This window comes from Lagopus muta, chromosome 16, assembly GCF_023343835.1.
Source record: "Lagopus muta isolate bLagMut1 chromosome 16, bLagMut1 primary, whole genome shotgun sequence".
NCBI lineage: Eukaryota > Metazoa > Chordata > Aves > Galliformes > Phasianidae > Lagopus > Lagopus muta.
The window spans coordinates 6,272,054-6,293,465 of NC_064448.1; the positions used below are offsets into that span (position 1 = coordinate 6,272,054).

The following is a 21,412-nucleotide window of genomic DNA, read 5'->3' on the forward strand; positions in this document are numbered from 1 at the left end:
ATACATGCAATCTGTCATAAACTTTATAGTCATTGGACACAGCTCAAAATAATTTTTATTCTGAAACGTTTTCTACCTGAAAAATCAGAGAAGGTACAACAGCCCTTTATGGTAAGAGTATATCTTGACTAAAGTATGATTAAGGGATGCATTTATAGTTGTAGGTGTGTGTTGACGTTTCTGGGGTCTTAAATGCTTGTTCATACTTGAGCTATTCACAGGGACAAATTGTTACCATACAGAAATAGCTAATGTAAGTAAAACACTGCAGTTGTCTAATCCATCACATCTTATAGCTTGGTGTATATAGTTAGGAATGCAGTCAAGGAAGGCAATGTGAGCTTAGGCTGTTAAATATGTTAAGGTTTCTAGGTGGGCTCAATGTGCCCAGTTTCTACTACTAAAGGTGCTGCTGCTCTGTCTAGCTTAAAGTGGGAAGTGGCATGGTATTTCTGTGTGCTGCTATCATGTTTTCTTTTCTAATGTAGAAGTGCATGCATCCTGTTACAATGAAATAAAATTAAATGAATTGCTGTTTATGATTAACGTTTTCTTTTGTGATATAGGATTAAAATACTCAAGCAAATTCTTTCCTTTCCTCTTTTTAGAGGAGTTTACCTGCCTTGAGACAGTTAACACCAGACTCTGCAGCTTTCATTCAGCAAAGTCAACAGCAGCCAACAACGCAGCCAACAACGCAAGCAACAACTGCACTTACAGCAGTGATGCTCAGCCCTTCAGTTCAGCGCGCAGCAGGGAAGGCAACTGCAACTGTAACAAGTACTCTACAGCAACCTGTAATCAGCCTAACTCAGCCTACACAAGTTGGTGTTAGTAAACAAGGACAGTCGACACCACTGGTACGTAAGTTGAAGTGTGTCATCTGTTGCTGAACAGGTGGTTTCTCAGAGTGCAGTGACTTGACAGGTTGATTGTTTAATTCAGTCGAAGGTCTTTGACCAGTTTTTTAAGGGTAGCTGCTAAGGAGGAGAACAATATATATAATTTAAAATCCAATTTGATTAAAATACTGTATTTCCTGTTTTAACAAAAATGCTGGCAGATTTTCTCAATTAATCCATAGCCATGAGAGCAGTATTATGGAGGAATTTTCATTTTCTATTTCATAAGTCTAATGACAAATTCTTTCTCCTGTTCTGGAATAAAAATTTAGATCTGTATGTAAACTTTTAATGAAAACCAGGTAAGAGTAGTATCATGTGCACACCACCTCTTAATATCTTCTTGTAGCAAAACAGTGCCTCCACATAAGTTTTTTTGGGGATAGGTATTGACTAATGTGCACAATTGAATTGCTGTGATTTCTTGCTGCTTAGTATATATATAAGTATATATATACTTAACCATTTGTCTGAGCTTCTCTATCCATACACTTGCAAGAAATGGAAAGTAGAGATCACTGTGGTCAATTTGTAAATATTCAGTGTAACCAAAAAGAAGGGGGGAAAAAAAGGCAGCCTAGTACAAAGCTACACAGCTGTGGCTTACACTGATTCTGGATGAAAACAGTATAGGTAAAACCAGCTGAATTACCTGTACCAAGTTGCTATTATTTCTAGTTCTTAAATCTGTTCAGACAGATGCAATTTGCCTCCGTTTTTCTAATGTAGAAAACATATCTTTGTGATTATAGATAGAGTTCTTAAACAGAAATAGGGGGTTTTCTGCTGGTTTGTTTTTTTTTTTTTTTTTGGTCACAGAAAGTGGGTTATTAATTTTTTTTCAACCAAGAATGACTTCATTTTAAAGAAACTTGAATACCTTAACATGTGCTGAGCCTAGATCGACGAACGGATGTGTTGGTTGTTAGGCTTTGTTTTTCCCACCTGATTCTTAGCCCTAGTTGTTTCAGATTTGTTTACAGGTTCTTTTCTTCCTACAGGTTATTCAACAGCCTCAGAAAGCAGGGACGTTGATAAGGCCCCCACAGGTAACGTTGACACAGACACCGATGGTAGCACTGCGGCAACCACACAGTCGTATTATGCTCACTACTCCTCAGCAAATTCAACTGAATCAACTTCAGACAGGTAGGAGGTCACCTGATACGTGCCTTTCTGATAGCATTCAGCTGGTTTGCTTAGCATCACTTTTGAGGTGCCAGTGGTGCACTATTGCAACACTGCTAAAATCTTCAGTGCGTAGGGTAGTGGCTGGGGGTGCACGCGTGCAGGGCAGTGTTTGTAGCCAGAGAAAATGTGTGGGTGCTGGAATTGTATGGGAGGGCACTGCTCTAGGTGGGTGAGATGCTGACAGAAATTGTTGAGGCAAAATCTTTGTGCCAGGCGTATTGTCGTTACTACCTGTGACTGGCTTGTAAATCTAAGCTCTGACACAAATTTGATGTACAAATCTTGTCTGTTTTCCTGCAGTACCTGTGGTAAAACCAACAGTATTACCTGGAAACAAAGCTATAGCCACTGTTTCAACACAAGTAGCTGCTGCTCAGAAGAATAAACTGAAAGAACCTGGGGGAGGTTCTTTTAGGTGAGGAACCATGTGCTCACTTGTACTCATACATACTGCCTGGGCAGCCTGCAGAACTTAGTGGGAACCTGTCCATGTACTCTAGTGGTGCTGAATCAGGCTAGGTAAATGCACAAGAACTGAAAATTGATTTTCTGTAGCCAGATTTGTTCCTTAAAGACTTGTACAAACAGCTGTGGACATGCTTGTGCCAGATTGGTTTTATCATTTACCTGGCACTAAGGGTAAATATTTAAACTCACAAACAATTCTTGTCTGAACAAGCAAATAGAATTCATTCCTCTGCACCTTCCAACTCTGCTCAGATTGTTTGGATGTACAGCCTGTTTTACAACGATGAGAGCAGTTTATTGTTATTTGTGGTGGTGATGTATCTAGTCTCTTGTTTCTTAAGGTACCAAAATGTTGCACAAGAAAAGATATTGAGAAAAACAGTTAGGAAATGCAAAATGACAGAAATGCTCCTCTTTGGAATCCAATGATGTTAGTTTAATTTTAGCACATAATAAAAGCAAAAATGAAACGGAATATTCAGATTCATTATGGAACTCATTATGTGCAGCCGTGGTTTTGTAGCAGTGTGTGTAGATATAAGTGTAAATGTAATGGTTGTAATGAATTTTCCTTTCTTAAGGGATGATGATGACATTAATGACGTTGCATCAATGGCTGGAGTCAACCTGTCAGAGGAAAGTGCTCGGATATTGGCAACAAACTCAGAGCTGGTGGGCACGTTAACAAGGTCTTGTAAAGATGAAACCTTCCTCTTCTCGGCACCTTTACAAAGAAGGATATTAGAAATAGGTATGCTGATGTTGCTGGAGATGTAATCATCTGGAGATTTAATAAGCACATTTCACCAGTGCTGTGTTCAATGAAAGGCATTTTCCGTACAAATTAGTTTGAGTAGTTCTAAAGTTGTTAGAGCAGTTGTCTTTTTGTGTAATTGGGTGCTTGTAGGTGATCGTTCAGCTTATGAAAGTGGAATGGTGTGAAGAATAACAAAGCTATAGAAGTATGGCAGTTTAACACTAAAATTACGGTACCTGGTTAAAACTGACTGTATAAAATCATACAGCAACAAAAATAATGAAATTTTTTGGAAAGAAAGATAAATCCAGGAGTGACTTTATCATGTTTACTTACAAATCTACAAGTGATAGAATAACAAAAGGCCTTCTTCAGTTACTTGTTTTGCTGTAGCATGCAGCATTTCTGAGTAGTCACAAGCTTTGCTAGGCTAAACTTGGTTGTATACCATTTCCTATCTAATGCTTGTTTTCATACATGCATGAAAGCCTTGCTTTGCCAAGTGTTTACGTTTCCATGATAGACATTGGCCATGATGTTTAACTGAATTGTATAAGTATTATTGTTAATTGTTATTTTTTCTATAACTTTTTGCCCTGATCATAGGTAAAAAACATGGAATAACAGAAGTCCATCCTGACGTAGTTAGCTATGTATCACATGCTACACAACAAAGACTACAAAACCTCGTGGAAAAACTATCAGAGACTGCTCAGCAAAGGAATATTTCTTATAAGGTAACTGCTTAATTGCACAAATCACACTGCACACAGTGTGCTGTTATGTGCATGTGTTCGATGTTCTTCATTCTCTAAAGTTAGGCTGTTTATTGTCTCTGATTCATCTTACACTAAGATATTAATGTATCTGGATGACTAGTAGGCTTCAGCTTGCATGTGTAAATAGTTTTTAAAACAAATGTAGATGAACTATTCCTACCACTTAATTATATCAAATGTGTAAAATCTGAGTGATTATACAATGGGAGAGGCAGATAAAAGATGTGATTTGTTGTTGTTCACCACACCCCAGCATTGTGTGCTGTCTGGTAAAGGTCAGTCAGCATCAAGTCTCCCAGAGCAAAGCTGAGTGATGTGATAGATGAGTTCTTCGTCTTTCATTTCCTTTCTTCAAGTGTACAGCAACATTGCCAGCTAGCTTTTTGATCTCCAGTTGAAGCTACTTGGAGGAGCTGTTCTCCAGAAGCCTTTTTTGTGTGCTTAGTGATGATATAATTGTAGAACCCCTGTGTTCCTTTGTTTCTGGAGTTCTATCTATATGGGCCCACCGGGCACTGGGAGGAAAGTAATCATTGAACATATATTAATATTTCCTTTCAAGGAAATATTCTTTGACTGCTCTGACCCTCCAAAAAGGGATACTGTGAGTCATAGAAGTCCAGCTCTACAACTGCCCTAGCAAGAAGATGCAGCCAAATCTGGTATTGAGGCTTACATCAATTTATATCCTTCCCTCCTCCCATTGCCAGCACATAGGAAGCATATCCTCTACTCCTTTTGATGGTAACTAATGTTAAATGAGGCCCTTTGTAGGGAAACAAGTAGCTGAATATAAAACAAACTACTGAGTTTTACCTGCTTTTCAATCACCCGGCTGTGTTGTATTAGAAGGAGTTGCTTGCATCTGTTAATGCTGCTGGGATCAGTGAGGGACTAAGGAGCGCTGCTCTGAATTCTCAGGACTGCTGTCTGACAGATGCATATGCTTAATAGATGCAAATAGAAGAAAAAAGAATCTAAAATATGTTTGTGAAGGTAAAACGCTGATGGTATTAATGTGGAAGTCAAAGTCTGATGAATTCACAAAATAGAACAAAATGCTTTTAAGAGCTGGTTTGACTGGTGTAAACACACACTTGCTGTTTGGTTGAAAAGGACAAAGTGAACAGTTGAGATTTAAATGTATATGTTCTTCTCCAGTACAGTACAAGCTAACAGCTTTGTTTTTAAGATATGTAATGAGGAACATATTTGCCATGTTTTCAGGATGATGAAAGATACGAACAAGCAAGTGACGTTCGGGCACAGCTCAAGTTCTTTGAACAACTTGATCAAATAGAGAAGCAGCGTAAAGATGAACAAGAAAGGGAAATTTTAATGCGCGCAGCAAAGGCAAGTGCTTGGATTTCACACACATTTGCAAATTGTCTTCTTTTTTTTTTTTTTACGTCAAAAGTGCAGAATTTCTTCTCTTTGTAAAGGACATCCAGTGAAGGGGAAGACTGATTTTCAGAGGTGGAACATGATGAGGGCTGTATCTGTAGGTACAGCTCTGTTCTGCTTTCCACAGAAAGGGCAGCTGCTGTGCCTTTCTCATTGCATTTCCCCAGATTCAGTAGGCCCTCAAAGCCAGTCTTTGTGCTTTTCACTGTGGAAAAAGGTTAATTTTATCGCTTGGTTGTATTCCTAAATTATATGCAGTAGAGAAGTTACCAGTATTTTGGGGAATAGAGTTCAGAAACGTTCTGACAAATAGAAGAAATGTAATTCATAGGAAGCAGTTGATGTAAGCACTGCCCTTTTCGGTTGTACTTGGTGACCCAAATATAGGATGAATGTGACTACCTAGGAAGGAGCACAATTCACAAAACAACCTAGGATTTCTGTTATGGTAAGGTAGGAGTTGATGACATCAAAATCGGTTAGTGCAATGTTTGCACCTAAGATGTCAGCAAGCATTTCAGTTGGTTCCTATTTATTACACTTGAGATGGAATACTCTGTCCAGGAGCCCTATGGCAGGTAGGTTTCTGAAGGAAAGCAATTTACAAGTCTAGAAAATGTGACCTATGAAGTAAGAAAAGATTTTATACATTCTTTTCAGAAGAGGGAAGACTGGGGTGAGATACATGTAAATCACTGCACTTACTCTATGAAACAGTAATTTGCATGTTCTTATAATTTCCTGTGTTTGTGGCACCTGGAGTGCAGCAGGAAAGACCTTGGTTAATCATGAGGAAAAGCTTAACATTTGAAGGATGCTTGAGTATTGAATTAGAATAAATTATTTTGTTGTATGGGATTGAAAACACCATTTGGATACACGTGGTATTGCTGTGTGAGGAGTATGAATGAAAGACTGTCTTGAGCTTCTTCCCATTTTCTGTTTGTTTGACTTCTTGGAAAAAAGCAGAAAACTAGAAGCAAAGAGAGCTGATACACATATCCCCAAAAACACAACCAAAGGCAGTGCCTTAATATCATCAGACTATAGAGTTTACTGAAATAAGGCATTCTGTTACTTCTAAGAGTATGGAATACGATGGGCAGGTGGTGATGCTTCAGGTCTGTTGGCCACTTAAGTGGCCTTCTGTTCAAATGGCAGCTTGACCATTTGTAGGCACAGCAAATAATGTTCTTACCAACCATGTGGTTGTATGTATGGGAGGAATTCTTCTGAAAGGTAAAGGTGTGATTCCTTTTCGAGGTTCAGAGTTGTGCGTATTTTGTGCCTCATAGTGGTTTTCTTTAGGCATAAATGTGTGCTGTTCCTTTCCTGTTTTTAACAAAGCTGAAGAAGGGGGGTGCTTTCTCAAAAACAATTGCCTGAAGCTAAGAAATGGAAAGCTGTTTTTAATTTCTAAGAATGATTTTCCTTCCCTGTCTCTTCTCCAAAAGTGGTAGGTAGCTACTTTCCACTTCCCATGGGAGTTAAGAAAAGCCTTCATATGCAGTATAAGACATATCCTCTTTTAACTGCTTTTGTAAATTAATTGATTTTTCTTTCTCTTTTTCTTCCCTGACCTGTCCGTGTTCGTCATTTTATCAACACAGTCTCGATCCAGGCAAGAAGATCCAGAACAGCTTAGGCTGAAACAGAAGGCCAAGGAGGTAAGTGTTTCACTTTAAGGTTAACTTTTATTTGGAAAATTTAAAGGAAAAGTAATTAATGGTCCTCTTTCTGGCAAATGCAGATGCAGCAACAAGAGCTAGCACAGATGAGACAGAGGGATGCCAACTTGACTGCATTAGCTGCAATTGGCCCAAGGAAGAAAAGGAAAGTGGATTCACCGGGATCTGGATCAGGGACAGAGGTATGGTGTAATTGCAGTTCTTGGTTTTGCTGCACCACTCCACTGTAAAAGACTTTTTTTCACAGCTCTCTTCCCTCGTGTGTGGAAGTTTCTGAGTAGCAGAATTGTATTTTGAATGTGTTCAGATCTTCTTTCTCCAGGACCAGAATTAATTTTTAGCATCGATGCAATGACATGGGGAGTAAAACTGAGTGATGTTCCCTGTTCTGTGGGACCTGGGGCATGTTAGAAAGCAGTTGCTGTTTGCTCAGGTCTGTGCCTTTTTGGACCGCCATGGTTTTGGAAGAGATTGTTATAATTGTAGCCAAACTGATTAAGTAATAGCACAGCCTAATTAATGCCTTTAGTGAGGTGGCTGAAGTGATAGAGTTGAATCACTAGGAGCTTCCAATTATAGGAAGTTGCCTAATTTATTTCATCATCTTTTGATTGGCCTTAGTTTTAGGATCTCTCCAGCAGATCAGTTGGACAATTTCTGTGTGATTGTGGTGCTCACCTACATCCTTTGGATATCTCACAACTTAATCTAGCCTTTTGAAGATTAAAAAAGTCTCTTCTGACAAAGTTATCAGTATGCTCCATATTTGATTGGTTTGATGTTCATTTAATTTCAGGTAGATTGATAAACTATCTGCAGTATTTGTAAACAAGTTAATGAACATGATATGATGTAAAATTGCTTTGTGCATGGAAGACACTGAATATAGGGTTTCTCTAATGCTTAAAAAGGACTTGTTATTAACAGGACCAAAAGCTCTGTTTTCATAATTTGAGGTGTTTTCCCTGCAGAATTTATCTGATAGCAAGTGACAGGATAGTAATAATTGAATAATTCTGCTTGTGAATGAGCATCCCACATTTTTGCTGCTGAGGCAGTTTCAGCTGTAGAGAAGCTCTGTTTCAGGATAGTTCACCTCCTTTTATACTGAGTTGTTAGAAGCAGTAATTTACAAATCCTTGATGTAAAACATTACAGAACAATCTGAATACCAATAGGTGGCATCTTTATATTAGAATCAAGCCTCTTGAGCATCTCCATAAACAATCCAGAGTTTTGAAAGCTAGTGAAATGCCTACTATTGATAGGGATGTTTCTATAGAAGTTAACAAATTCCCGAATTAAAGTTTTGTAAATGCAGTTTAAAATTAGGAAGTTTGCAGACTGTGGCCCTGAGATCAATGCTGGTATAAATGATGTGGCCTCTGAGCAGTACACTGAAATCTCCCGGGGTGTTCCTGTGGCATTGCCTGCTCAGCTGTGCAGCATTGTCAATAGGCTGTTCGTGTCACTTGGGTTATGAAATGTGTTTCATATCTGCTGTGAACGCTTGTTTGTATTTCATCTCAATCTGACTAATTTAGTTATCCTAGATTAATCGCTTACTGGTTAACCAATTAACCACAGGTTTCCAGGAAATCTCATTTTTTGTCGTTTAATTAAGAACCAGCTGCTTTTGATCTGATAAACTCACAGCTGTGCTTCTGCTGCTGTGTCACTTGACATTTTTAAATTGAGCTCCACTTGTCGCCGTTTGTGTGCAGTTTGTAGCTAAGGCATATTACAAGAAGTGTGGAAAATAAGGTTTGTCATTACTTAGACACAGATTTGTAAATGTAAGCTTTTGATGTCTCGGAATGCTGAATCTTAATTTGGTGTAAAATCACCTCTAAGTAATAACTGTACTGTTTCAAAATCAACACAACAGGCTGCTGTCATTTTTACAGTCTTAGGTCCACTTGATTCTATTGACAGTTATGAGAAAGCTGCTTAACTCATTCTGTGCCTACAGGAGTAGCAGTTACCTCTCTTTATAATGGCTCCTAAAATGTCTATTGGTTTGAAGTCGTCTATATAATAAAATGAGGATTGAGCCTCTCCTAATGCAGCAGAGGGTTGTTAGGGCAGTGTGGTAAGGTTGCAGTTGGATTGATGGTCTTTAAGGTCTCTTCCAACCTGAGCAATTCTGTGATTCTAAGGAATGTTTGAAAGACAAAAATAAAAGAACCCCACTCAGCCTTTCTTTCTATAGACCTTTTATTCCTAACTTGTATGTATCTGACACTTAGCATCCCATGCTGTCCTGCATCCAGTGTCCATTGAAGTAGATAGAAAATAAGCACAAATGTTGTGTAAGTGCTTTAAAATGTGCCTTTGGAAATCTGGCCTTTAAGCAGCGCAGAGGGGTTGTGGGCTCGACAAATGATGTGCTTGCTGTGAGTGGTGAGGTGCTGGAACAGCTGCCCAGAGGCTGTGGATGCCCCGTCCCTGGAGGTGTTCAAGGCCAGGTTGGATGGGGCCATGGGCAGCCTGGTCTGGTATTAAATGTGAAGGTTGGTGGCCCTGCATGTGGCAGGGGGTTGGAGATTCGTGATCCTTGAGGTCTCTTCCAACCCTGGCCATTCTGTGATTCAACTCCATTGCTGGTGGTGTGCTGCAGTGACAGCACCTTCCAACACAGGGTTAGGTTGGTTCCTCAGTTGTGTGCACCAAGAATCAGCATACAGATGTGACATGTAGAGGACTGCATGGGTGTGTGTCTGAGCAGCTTGTTCACATGGCTCTTGTGCTACTGTACTACTCTTGCTTTCCTCAGGTCTACGGTGTTCTTGGAACACTTCTTTTGATGCTCCAGAATGCCAGGCAATGGACTTCTGGTGTCAGCTGGTTTTTAAAATTCATGGAGAAAAGAGTAGTAGACCATTCTAGTGAAAGAAATTGGAGGTGAAAAAAATGTATCTATAAGCAAGCCATGGAAATGAGGTCTGTTTCCAGTCACTCCACATGTATGATTTCTTCTCATGCACAATGAGCAAAGTATCTCCAACGGGCAGCTGCTGAAAGTATCCCGGGCTTCTAAAGCTGGAGCTGAAAGTTGGTTTTTGGTCTCTTTGTGCCATCTGCTGGCGGCTGTGCTCACTGCTGCCGTTCTGTTGTGCTGGGAGATGAGGAGCAGCGCTGTGCCTCGGTTGCTATCCTGCATCGCTGCCCGACAGGGCACTGGGTGCACGTGTTGGAAGACTCAGTGATACATCCATATCTTTGCTGAAAGAGACAGTCTGTTACTGTAGACAGCGTTCTTGCTGGATCTCATGGCATTTAAAGCACTGTGGGATTTCCTTGCTTACGTAAAGGAAAGCATAAAAAACAGATAGGAGTTGTATTAATCACCTGTGTCCTCTCACAGCTGTGATTTCTCTTCTGCAAGTGAAAATTCGACTCAGCTGTAGCAGAGTTGCTCTATCAGCTTGGTTAGGAGTCCACCTGCATGTAAACAGCTGAAGAAGGGCTGTGGCATGTCTAAACATCTCTAAAGAAATCTTGTGGTCTTTCTGCTGTTTTTCTTGTTCTTTTTTTTTTCTGAAGTAACAAATAATGCTTTACTTGTGGCAGATGACCAGTGTGTACCAGAGGGATAAACGTTGCCAAATGATAGACAGGAATTCAGAGATGGTTAGAGAATGTCTGCTGGTGTCCAGAATAGCTGCTGCTTAATATAATCCTGAGCTTGGTCCCAGCTGTCGTCAGCAACAGGCAGAGCTGGTGGCACTCTGCTGTGAAGATCAGGGGAGATCAAGGGCGTGATTGGAGACCTCCCAGCCCCGTGGATGGGTGCAATTCCCAGTTCTGAAAGAGCTGCAGGGCGAGGGTCTGTACAAACACTGAGGCTTTTTGTTTGCTTTGCTTCGTGGGATTGCCTTACTACAGATAGAAGCAGCTTTTTGGTACGGTTTGTTCGTTTGTTTAATTTGAATTATGTTAAGCATCACCGATAGCATTTAATTATTGAACTGCAGGTAATAAAACGCTAATTAAGAAATGCCTAAGTTGATAGCGTGCACCGTCAGTGAGCTGCCTGGACGTCCTCTGCTGGCTCTCATCTTGTGTTTTCTGTGCGAAGCTCTGCACTGAGTGTGGCCACAGACCTGTTCTGATGCTTCTGCTCTTTTCCTCCGCAGGGATCTGGTTCGAGTGCAGCAGTCCCAGGCAGCTCTGGAGTTGGAACAACCAGACAGTTTACGCGACAAAGGATAACGCGGGTGAACCTCAGGGACCTCATATTTTGTTTAGAAAATGAGCGAGAGACAAGCCATTCACTATTGCTATATAAAGCATTCCTTAAGTAAAGTGGAAAAGATCAAGGTATTTTTGACGGAGAGCCGCCTGGGGACATTTTTTTATATATTTGCAGATTTCGCCTTTTTGTAACAAGCAAATGGGATATTGTTTGAAAAACAGCCACCTCTTTACATGGAACAGTTTTATATTCCTGTTTATAAATAAACTCTTCAGTGTGAGAGAAAATACGTTTCTGTAACAGTGAGGATACTTACAAGGCCTGTGGATACTATAAAAGGACAATTAAACTTTAACTCATCTCTTGATTGAGTGGCCTTCTTGCCAAACAAGCCATATATAAAGACTGATGGAATCGTTTAGCAAATAACTAGCTACCCTGTCAGCCCTGTAGCAGTTTTGACATTAATTGTGCGTTTCAGTTCAGTTTTATTCAACTCAATCAGTTATATAGGCATATGTCTACAGCAGATGACCTCATTTCATTTAGCTTGGTTTTTTTGAGCAGTCAGTTAGCAAAGCAAACTGATTTTTTTAAGGATATTTATCTTTCCCCCAAATGTTCAAAATCTAGAGGGATATACAGTTAATTTTAAACATAACCTCAATTTTAATCACATTATTGCTTATTAGAGGCCCTGAAATCCCGTAAAGGAGGGTTACTTCTGAATGTTTTAGCAGCATCTGTAAAAATGCATTTTATTTGCTATAGTTTGTAAAGCTGTAAAGTTAAAAAAGGAAAAAAAGGAAAAAAAGAGAAACCTTTTCAGCATAAATATATTTTACTTGCACTGTGTTTTTTAGCTAAAGTGAAAGCTTAGATTAAATAAAATCGAAGTTGAGAGGAATCATCAGTGTGAATCAAGTGTTGAAAAATGGTTGGTGTATTTTGTCAGTAATTGTACATAATTTTTGGCACATAACATAAAAATGGCTATGTAAACTATAATTATTTTGCTAAAAGACTGTATGCAAGCTGTGGGCCTACTTTAAAGATGTCCAGAGCAAAGTCCCTTCTTTGTACCTATTTTTTTATTACAAATATACTAATTGGTTCTTTATATTTTCAGAGGTTATTGTATTAAATTGTCTATTGATAGTACTTTTATGACTGTAAATACTTTGGCTTTCTTTGTGTGACCTCTCATGGTAGAATTTAACTCTCTTGCGTGTAAACTGAATGCTGATCAGTATTTTTATCAACACCTGACAACTGTTACACCCCTTTCATTTTGTCTTTTAGGAAATCCTGTCTTTCCATTTTTTTTCATGTAAATTTTGCACAGTTACTTGTTCATATGTAAATATTTACTTTCAAAAATGAAGTTTTTAATTGCTATTGTTTTATATAGGATTGAAAGAAAATTAACTCCTTTATTAAAAACAAATTTATCTGTATTTGCTAATGTATTTTTCTCTCTGAATCTTTTCTCCTCTTGAATTTATTTTTCTTGGTACAGTAAAAGTTGGGGCTGCCCGAGGGGATGCTGTTTGCTAAAGATGCACTTTGGTTTCTTATTGTTCTGTTTTGTTTTGGAGGTGTGTAACTTATTCCATCTGGAAGCATCGTTATTGGCTTGGGGATCTCAGATGGAGGCCAATGGCTGGTGGGGTGTTTTGTGCTTGGTTTTTAAGTGGGGAAACTTTTTGAAGAGATCCTGAGAAGTGTTTGGTTTTGATCTAGTGAAGATGTAATAAAATCTCCTCTGCTGAGGGCAGGCCTGCTTCCTGAGCCACAGCTGCTGCAGCGGGATGCAGAAGGAGGTGTGATAGAGCACTTGGAGCACGGCTGTGAAGGAGCACCATCAGGGACTCGTTGTTTGCTGATGTGAAAACCAGGAGGTCTGTTTCTGATGCTCTGTACTGAATGTTTCGCTTCTGATTTTTTAAAAAAGAATTTTCCCCACGTGAGTGGTTTACAAAAATAAATAAACTCACAGTTGTGAGGTCCCAGTCCCCCCTGTTAGGTGCATAGAAAAGTCAGTGGCTTTCATCATTGCTTCTTGTGGACAGACAAACCTACCTATGGATTCTTGCACCACGTGTGCTGCTGGAGGGCTGCATTGCTCACGTGGCACAGAGACCCACTGCAAAGCAGAGGGCTGCAGCAGTGTTATGCTCCTCAACATCAGGTACAGCACTTGTAAAAGTAAAACTGGAAGGTTTTACTTGTTTGTTAACTCCGCTCTGTCTTTGGAATTAGGTGATGTTGTTAAGTACAAAGAAACGGCCTTGACTTCTGGCCACATCATTGTCATAGCTTGTCATAGCCTTCCTTCCAGCCAACGAGCACAGAGCTGCTGCAGGTGAGTTGGGAAGAACCTCCTGACCCTGGTGTGTTGCTTTGGGGTAAGGCATACCTGAGAAACTGGAGCTGCTTGGCGCTCTGCTGTCCAGACAGAAGGCTGGGAAGTGCTGGAGCAGCCAGAGGAATTGGGCAGAGGAGGCAATCTGTAAGGTTGCAGCACTTGGTTTTGGTTTACATCACGTCTGGAAGTGCAGTCAGCCCTTGGCTCCATGCAGTTCTTCCCACCCAGAGGCAGTCCCTGATTTCCAGGCAGGAATGTGAGCCCTCCTGTAGCTCACATTTGTATATATGAATGAGATGGTGACTATTTTAAAGCCTCTCAGAAGCTTTATGACCCAGAGCAGAAGTTGGAGCTGAACACAGTGAATGCTGCACAGCCCTGGTGTGTCAGTGCCCTGCAGGGAGGGGAGCTCTGGGCCCTGGTGCAGCGCCAGCCCTTCACTATAATTTTGCAGCACTCTTGCATGTGACCTGCAGGCCCTGCACCCTGCCTTATGTTAGCCTTGCTCTACTTCAGCACCATAAATTAGATGGTGTGTAGCTGTAATGCTCCTGAGCTACTGCTGTTGGCTTTTTTCTAGCACTGAAATCCATGGAGCCACTGAGATACGATGCACTCTGATGTGAGCCTTGTTTTCATATTTCACAGCTTTGCAATTGAACTGGTACGCTTTCCAAGGCATTGAAATATGCAGGGAAAGGCACGCATAGACACTGATCAATGCCACCAGTATTCCCAACAGCTCAGATTTCATTGGAGGCTTCAGTCTGATCCAAGAAATTTCCTCATCTTCATTAATGGTCTGAATTACAAATAACATGGTAACACAGCGGTCACTTCAACAGCTTTGAAACTGGCAGAGAAGAGTTAACAGCTGGGGTAAGTCAGAATCCTGCTTGGTTGCACACCTGATACACGCAAGCAGCAATTTCTCCCTGCCCTGTGTATGTAGAGCCATGCATCCAGCTGTAAACTTTTGTACTGTATGTTTACATTGGGAAGAGCCTCTTTAGAGACTTCCAGTGCTCCTGCAGGGCTGTTTGCACATCTGGGCTTTAGGCGAGTGCTGGCTGGGTGCTTCAGTTTGCTCCTAACCTTTGATCGGAGCACAGTGTGGCTTTACAGAATCACAGAGTGGCCAGGGTTGGAAGGGACCTCAAGGATCACGAATCTCCAACCCCCTGCCACATGCAGGGCCACCAACCTTCACATTTAATAGCAGACCAGGCTGCCCAGGGCCCCATCCCACCTGGCCTTGAACACCTCCAAGGATGGGGCGCTTCAGCACTTGTGTACTCAATCCAACAGCAAACCGAAGTCTATCTACAGATATATAAGTGATGTAAATAATTTTTCACGTGCTTCCTGGCTTTCTGTTCCTGCCTTCAGTGCTGTAATTCCACACCGCTGCAATGGAGCATTGCCAACTGCAGGGATGGATCTGGGGTCGGTCTGTGTGATCTCCCAGGAGGCGGCGCTGGGATGCAGTGTCCTGTAGGGACAACTCTGCTGTCTGCACACAGTGCCCGGTGCTTTCTTCCCCTTCTGAAGGAGCAAGGGAAAGCTGCGAGGTGGGTGTGCTGGGACTGATCGCTTATGCTTGAAAAGTAATAGCTGAGCAACTTAATATTTCTTCGCTCTTTCTATCATATATCAGTGTCACTCTTACCCCGTTGCCTGCTCGAGGGCCAGGTTGGTTTGAAGGGGAGAGGTGCTGGATGGGGGCTGTGCGCCGGTAGGGCAAAGCAACAGCTGAAGAGGGTGCTCAGGGCGTAAAGCCGGCTGAGCGGGATAAGGGAGTAGCAGCGGTAAGCGGATAGAGGGCAGCTCTGTGCTGCGGGAGGAGCCCTTCAGCTCTGTTTGGGCGATGAGCGCAGGCAGCGTGCGCGGAGCGGCGGTTCGCTCCCTGCAGCCGCCTCTGCCGTACGGTTCTGTGTCTGCGTGGGGAAAGGCAGAGGAGAAGGGGTAAGAAAGCTGCACCGCACGGCTTCCAAGTCCCGCATAGTTAAGGCATCGCTGACGCTGTCACGGAGCCCCGGGAACCGCTCGCTAATTGCAGCCCGTTCATTAATAAAGAGCCGAATCCGCTCCCGGCCCCGCGGCGGGCGGCAGGGGGAGCTCGGAGCCCGCCCGGCTCCATCCCCGGCTCAGCCCCGCACGGGGCGGCACGTCTGCCTCTTTCTGAGCCAGAAATATCTGTTTGCTGGGAGGTAAATAGCAGAAAACGCGAAGGGGAGGAAGGGTGCATATAGGCTGATAAAGCGAGAAAAACAAAACTCGAATTAGAAATAATAACAGTAATAATAACAAAAAAATAAAAAAAATGCGGGCAGCTCCGTGCGCTCGGCAGCTCTGACCCGGGGCTGCCCCGCACTGCTGGGTGCTGTGTGCGTTCGGAACGGCTGCCAGGGATCGCTGCCTTTCCAGGTCGTTAAGTCCTTTGCTCTTTAGCTTTTTGCCTCCTGAACGCCCCCGAGGCGTGTTATAATCACCCCAAAATGCAGCTTCTAATTGTTCCGTGTCCCCGCGGGGAGAGGGAGAGAAGAGCTGCAGTAAATTGCAATAATCAGTGCTCGGGCAGCAAAAGAACCCCGACCTCGTGAGGGGGGGCAGAGCGGTGCCTGGCTCTTTGCAAAGGGCCGTGTTCAGCGGTAATCTTATTTGTAATCTAATCAATATGTTTACTGAAGGGGAGAATATCATCAAGTATTACTTTAAGACACTTAGGAGATGTGACAGCGTTCAGAACGGGGTTGTAAAGGCATTCAGGAGGCTGGGTTTGCTAATGGCAACAGACAGCAGTGTGCCAGGGGGAGTGAGGGGAGGGTGAGGGCATGGTGTTGTCCTTAGGGGGTCCCTCCATGGGGTGATGTCAGTGTCCTGTGCTGTGCCGACCCCTCTGCCCCATTCATGCATCTCATGAATGCAGTGCTTTTTCCAGAGGGGGTCGATATAGGATCATAAAAACTCACTCTGGTGGTGCTTTCTCCTGGGAGATGTCTCCAGTGCAGCTCCCACTCTCTCTGCTGCTGGGACAGTACAGGGACACTGAGATCTCCTCTCCAAAACCCTGCAGGAAGGCTCCCAAAATCCCAGGGCATGGCCCTGTGCTGGCAGAGCAGCTCCTTAGTTCCACTGCTGTGCAGAACCTCCCCCAAAAATGAGGGCTGTGGTGGTCAGAGGGTTCCTGGGCTCTGCAGCCCATCCCAGCACAACACCAACAACAAATCACAGAATCATTAAGGTCGGAGAAGGGCTCTGAGATCCCCAAGTCCAACCCCAGCCCACCCCACTGTGCCCTCTGCCCCATCCCTCAGTGCCACAGCTCCACAGCTCCTGAACAGCTGCAGGGATGGTCACCCCACCATCTCCCTAGGCAGCTGTGCCACTGCATCACTGCTCTTTCAGAGAAGAATATCCAACCTGACCCTCAGTGATCTCAGCTGTAGGATGCTGTTAGAAAGCAGCAGCTGTTGTCAGAGCCACAGCCCCACGGAGGTGGGAGGCAGAGGATGGACAATTGAGCTTTTATTTGTTCTGCTCAGTAAAGTTTGGAGGCTTTAGTGAATACATATTGGGCAGCATGTAGCATCCATAATAGACAATCAGGCTCTGAAGGGCCCCTGGAGGAGTGCCCTGCTCACCCCAGCAGTTACAGTCCTGAAACATGAGTGTTACACATCTATAAGTGTATACAGTATTTCCCTTATAAAATTTGCATTCTTTCTAATGCATCCCAAAGCTCTTCAAAAACTGAAAATACAAATTCCAAAGGTTGGGCTGAAGAATGGATGGAGGCTTAACTAACTGCAGCCCTTGGGGTCTGGCTGCTGAGGGGTTGCTGTGCCCTATGGAAGCACCAGTGCTACAGGGAGGTGGGGTGGGACCACCATTATGGGTCCAGACCAGAGCACCAAGTTCTACTTGCAGCTCCATCCTTGCATCCATCCCCCCACTGCACAGCACCTTAAATCTGGGCTAAACTGACAAGGAAGCTGGTAAGGAAATAAAGCCGACAAGAAGAATAAATGCTGCTCGTTTAATTATTTAAATTAAGACTTATTTGAAAGCTGTGTTTGCAACAAACACCCTCCTCCCCTTTATTTTTTAATGAGCTCCAGTGCATTGAAAAAGAGAAAAAAAAATCCAATAAACTCCCCCTTGCAGTTTCTGAACATGTTTAATTAAACAGGTCGGAAAAAAGCCCTCCTGCACCGCCTGAGGAACTGTGCTGTCAGCACTCCTCCCCAGCAGCAATCCCAGCCTGTGGCCCTGCAGGCTGTGGGTTGGGACCCCACACAACCCAGGAGAGGTTTGGGGTGCAGGGCAGAGCTCTGTGGGGCTGCTCCCATGAGCCAGCCCTGCTCATGCAAAGGCATTCCCACGTCTTCAGCACTGATAGTGCAGAGGAATGGACACATCCCTCGCCTGGGCTGAAGGGATTCATGGTGGAGACTCAAGTTCTTGAAAACAAAAAATCAGTCTGTCCATTAGTAGCACGGGGGAATGGGAAGGAATGGAGCAGGCCAGGAATTGTTGTGCAAAACCCATTGGCACCAACCAGCACTGCCTGGAGGGGGGTTTTGCCTTGGTTCTGCTAACTTGGCAGTGCTGAGAGAAGTAACACTGATACTGTGGTCTGCGCCTGCTTTAAAAAAGATGTATTGGGATGCTAATGCTGCTGGTTGTCACCACGTTTTGAGAAATAGAAATACAGAAAATATAATAGACTCGCCAGATTTGCAGCCTTAATAGCTATATGGCACATCCTAATTATTATCTCTCTCTCACATCACTCTACTCCAGTGAGCGTGGTGTTTTTATTTGGCTCCATCTGGTGTATGATAGCATCCCTCTGACACTGGAAAAAGTGTGAATCAGGGAGCAAATCTAACACAAACCTCTGCAGAGAATTTCCTTACGAGATGCCCTGCCTATTTAATCCAACCATTAACCCACCCCCACTGGGCCTGCTGACCACATCACTCACAGCCTTTATCCAGTTACATCACAGCCTCCTTATGAAAGAGGCCCATCCCAGCATGCTGCTGGTCCTGCCCTGACTCAGGCTTGCACCAGCAGATGAATGAGAGGCTGCTCTGTATTTACTGCTGCACTACTTCTAATCATATGTTTTCCCAACAAAGAGTTGCCAGCTTGGTACTTAGAGATCAATACATTTTATTTATCACCTCCAGGCAGGCACCATTTCCTATTAATGTCTTTCCCGCTTTATAGGCTAATTAAGGTCAGCTGACCAGCAGAACGCTGCTGTGTTTGCTTTAAGCCACTCTCACTAATTACTGTTTGAACCTGACATGGTACCCTGCGTCAGATGGGTCCCTGCTGTGGGCTCAGTATTTGCTGCTCCTGCGGCATCAGCCAGCGAGCACTTGGGGACATGGGGATGGTGCATGTGGTCTCTTGTGATGCTTTTCTGTATTTCATTATTCGGGAGCTCCAAAGAGGCGCTGGAGGCTGCTCAGCACTAAGCCAGCCTGATGTTCCACATGGGAACAGGGCACCTTGCTGGAGGATGGTATCTAGGGAAGGGGGGAGAGGGGAAAATAACTGATCTGAGCTCCAAATGCTCCTCAATAAGGCATCTCCAGGGATGAAAGGTAATATGGGGAAAGTCAGGTCGGGTATTAGGAGAAATTTCTCCAAAAGAGCAGTGATGCAGTGGCACATGAGGTGGTAGGGTCATCATCCCTGGAGATGCTCCACAACCATGGAGATGGGGCACTGAGAGATGCGGGCAGTGAGCATCGTGGGGTGGGCTGGAGTTGGATTTGGGAATCTTAGAGATCACTTCCTATCTCAGTGACTCTGTGACCTTGCACTATGTCTGTGTAATGCTATAATAGGATGGAAAGTACTGTGATAATAGTAGGATAGCAAAGCTGTGGATACAGAAAACCCAAACCCAAACCCAAACCCAAACCCAAACCCAAACCCAAACCCAAACCCAAACCCAAACCCAAACCCAAACCCAAACCCAAACCCAAACCCTGCTTACCTTCAGAAGGCCTATAGTAGGTAGAGAACTCCAGCAAGATACCTTCCCCTCCACTGCCAGCTCTTAAATAAGGTCTGGGAAGGGGTGAGTCCTGGCTCCAGCCCTTCCTGTCACTCAGGTACATTGCATACAGCTGAGCTCTCCTGGGTTGGCCCTGCCTTCCCACCAGGTGCTCAGTCATTGCTTCCAGCCACGACTCAGCACTTCTGCTACAGTTTGTCAGCCTCATGCTTTCAGCACTGGCGTCACTGATGTCAGCATGGTATCACAGCTGGTTTAGTCCCATATGAACCCCAAGCCTCCACCTACTTCTCTTCTGCTTCTCAGAATATCTCACAGTGCAGAGCCATTTGTTCAGTGCCACTTCTCTCATTGTCACTAGTGATAGGTCCCTGAATGTAGGACATTGCCCAGAAGGGAGCTATGCTTCTCCTGCTGGAGTGAGGATGTGGTCCCAGAGCACTGATAGGGCCCAGATTTTGCTCTGTGGACCCCATTCTATGAATGCTTCAAGAACTTTTGGTGTGCCTTTGCTATCTTCTGCCTTGCAGGAAAGTGCAGCTTTGTGCTCTGCTCTGCAGATTGCCGTGGTGCCCAGCTGTGAGCTCCATGTCTGTACTGTACAGCAGCTTTTGCCACCCACCACAGCAAGTGGCAGCTCTGCCTCTCTCTGGCCGTGCTGTGGTGGCTCTTGTAGGTACCCCCATATCTGTGGGGTGTTCTGAGAGTGCCCATTCCAGGTAGCACCCAGTGCCCCTGGTGTAGCCCTGTCCCTCTCAGCATTTGTTGCCATTTCATCTCCATTAATGTTAGCAGTCTCTCGATAGGACCACAACTGCCCCATGGCCACCACCCTGGGGCCACTTCCTCTGCACTTCTCCAGCCCTCTTCTGTCCCCTCCCGGTTTGGCCCCCCCCAGTCCCTGCACCCCTCAGCCATGGCCTGGTGCCCAGGAGTGGCTCCAGCGTGGCTGAATGGTGCCAGCGAGCCCAATTATGGGGCTGAAATGCACTGTTCTGTGAATGCGTTCCAGCGTTGGCTAATACAGGCTCTGATATTGGCACTGCTTTTGCTAATATTCCTGCCAGCAAATTCTGCTTGAATATTCATGGGAAGTGGATGCAAAGGAAGTCAGAAGCTGAAATGAGGTGAGTTCAGTTAAGAATTCAGGCTCACAATGCAGAGGCCATTTCTCGCAGCGCTCACCCAGGCGTTTGCTCTCGCTCTCCATTAATTTGAATCTGTGTTTTGGACTTCTGAGCAAATTTTCTGTTTCTCCCTGACTGCGGCTGCAGACTCTCCCCCCCAGAGATCAGCAGCTTTGTATAAAAACAGCAATGCTCCTTACTGAACTCTGCAGTCAAAGGATTTGCTTTCCCTGACTCCTATTTAAATGGTTCTGCCTTCGCCTCCCTGTGCATGGATCAGTGCATGCTGTGCTGGGATTGGAATGATTCGTGCTCAGGCAAATTCTCATCTGAACTAGTCAAAAGAGTTTGGTGTAATTAAATGCTGATCACACCTTCTTTAGCCTCTCCTAAACGAAGTCACAGCGCCAGAACAGCCTGCAAGAGGCAGGAAGAGCTCACGTGCACCCAGTGCTGTGTTGCATCCACCACCACCATCTTCCCTGGTGTT

At 43.8% G+C, this 21,412-nt stretch overlaps 1 protein-coding gene across 3 annotated transcripts in view; it reads left to right on the forward strand.

The window, feature by feature from the left end:
- The window catches only part of TAF4 (TATA-box binding protein associated factor 4), a 36,435-nt gene extending 23,141 nt beyond the window's left edge, over positions 1 to 13,294 (forward strand). The window contains exons 8-16 of one of the 3 annotated variants that reach the window (XM_048963036.1): positions 609 to 860; positions 1,904 to 2,051; positions 2,394 to 2,508; positions 3,143 to 3,312; positions 3,925 to 4,055; positions 5,325 to 5,450; positions 7,112 to 7,168; positions 7,252 to 7,371; positions 11,329 to 13,294. In XM_048963036.1, coding sequence (XP_048818993.1) covers positions 609 to 860; positions 1,904 to 2,051; positions 2,394 to 2,508; positions 3,143 to 3,312; positions 3,925 to 4,055; positions 5,325 to 5,450; positions 7,112 to 7,168; positions 7,252 to 7,371; positions 11,329 to 11,496 — 1,287 coding nt within the window. In that variant the 3' untranslated portion in view covers positions 11,497 to 13,294. Of the gene's footprint in view, positions 1 to 608; positions 861 to 1,903; positions 2,052 to 2,393; positions 2,509 to 3,142; positions 3,316 to 3,924; positions 4,056 to 5,324; positions 5,451 to 7,111; positions 7,169 to 7,251; positions 7,372 to 11,328 lie in introns of those variants that run through there. The other 2 variants (XM_048963035.1, XR_007380187.1) reach the window with 2 other exon arrangements.
- The last annotated feature ends 8,118 nt before the right edge of the window (positions 13,295 to 21,412 follow it).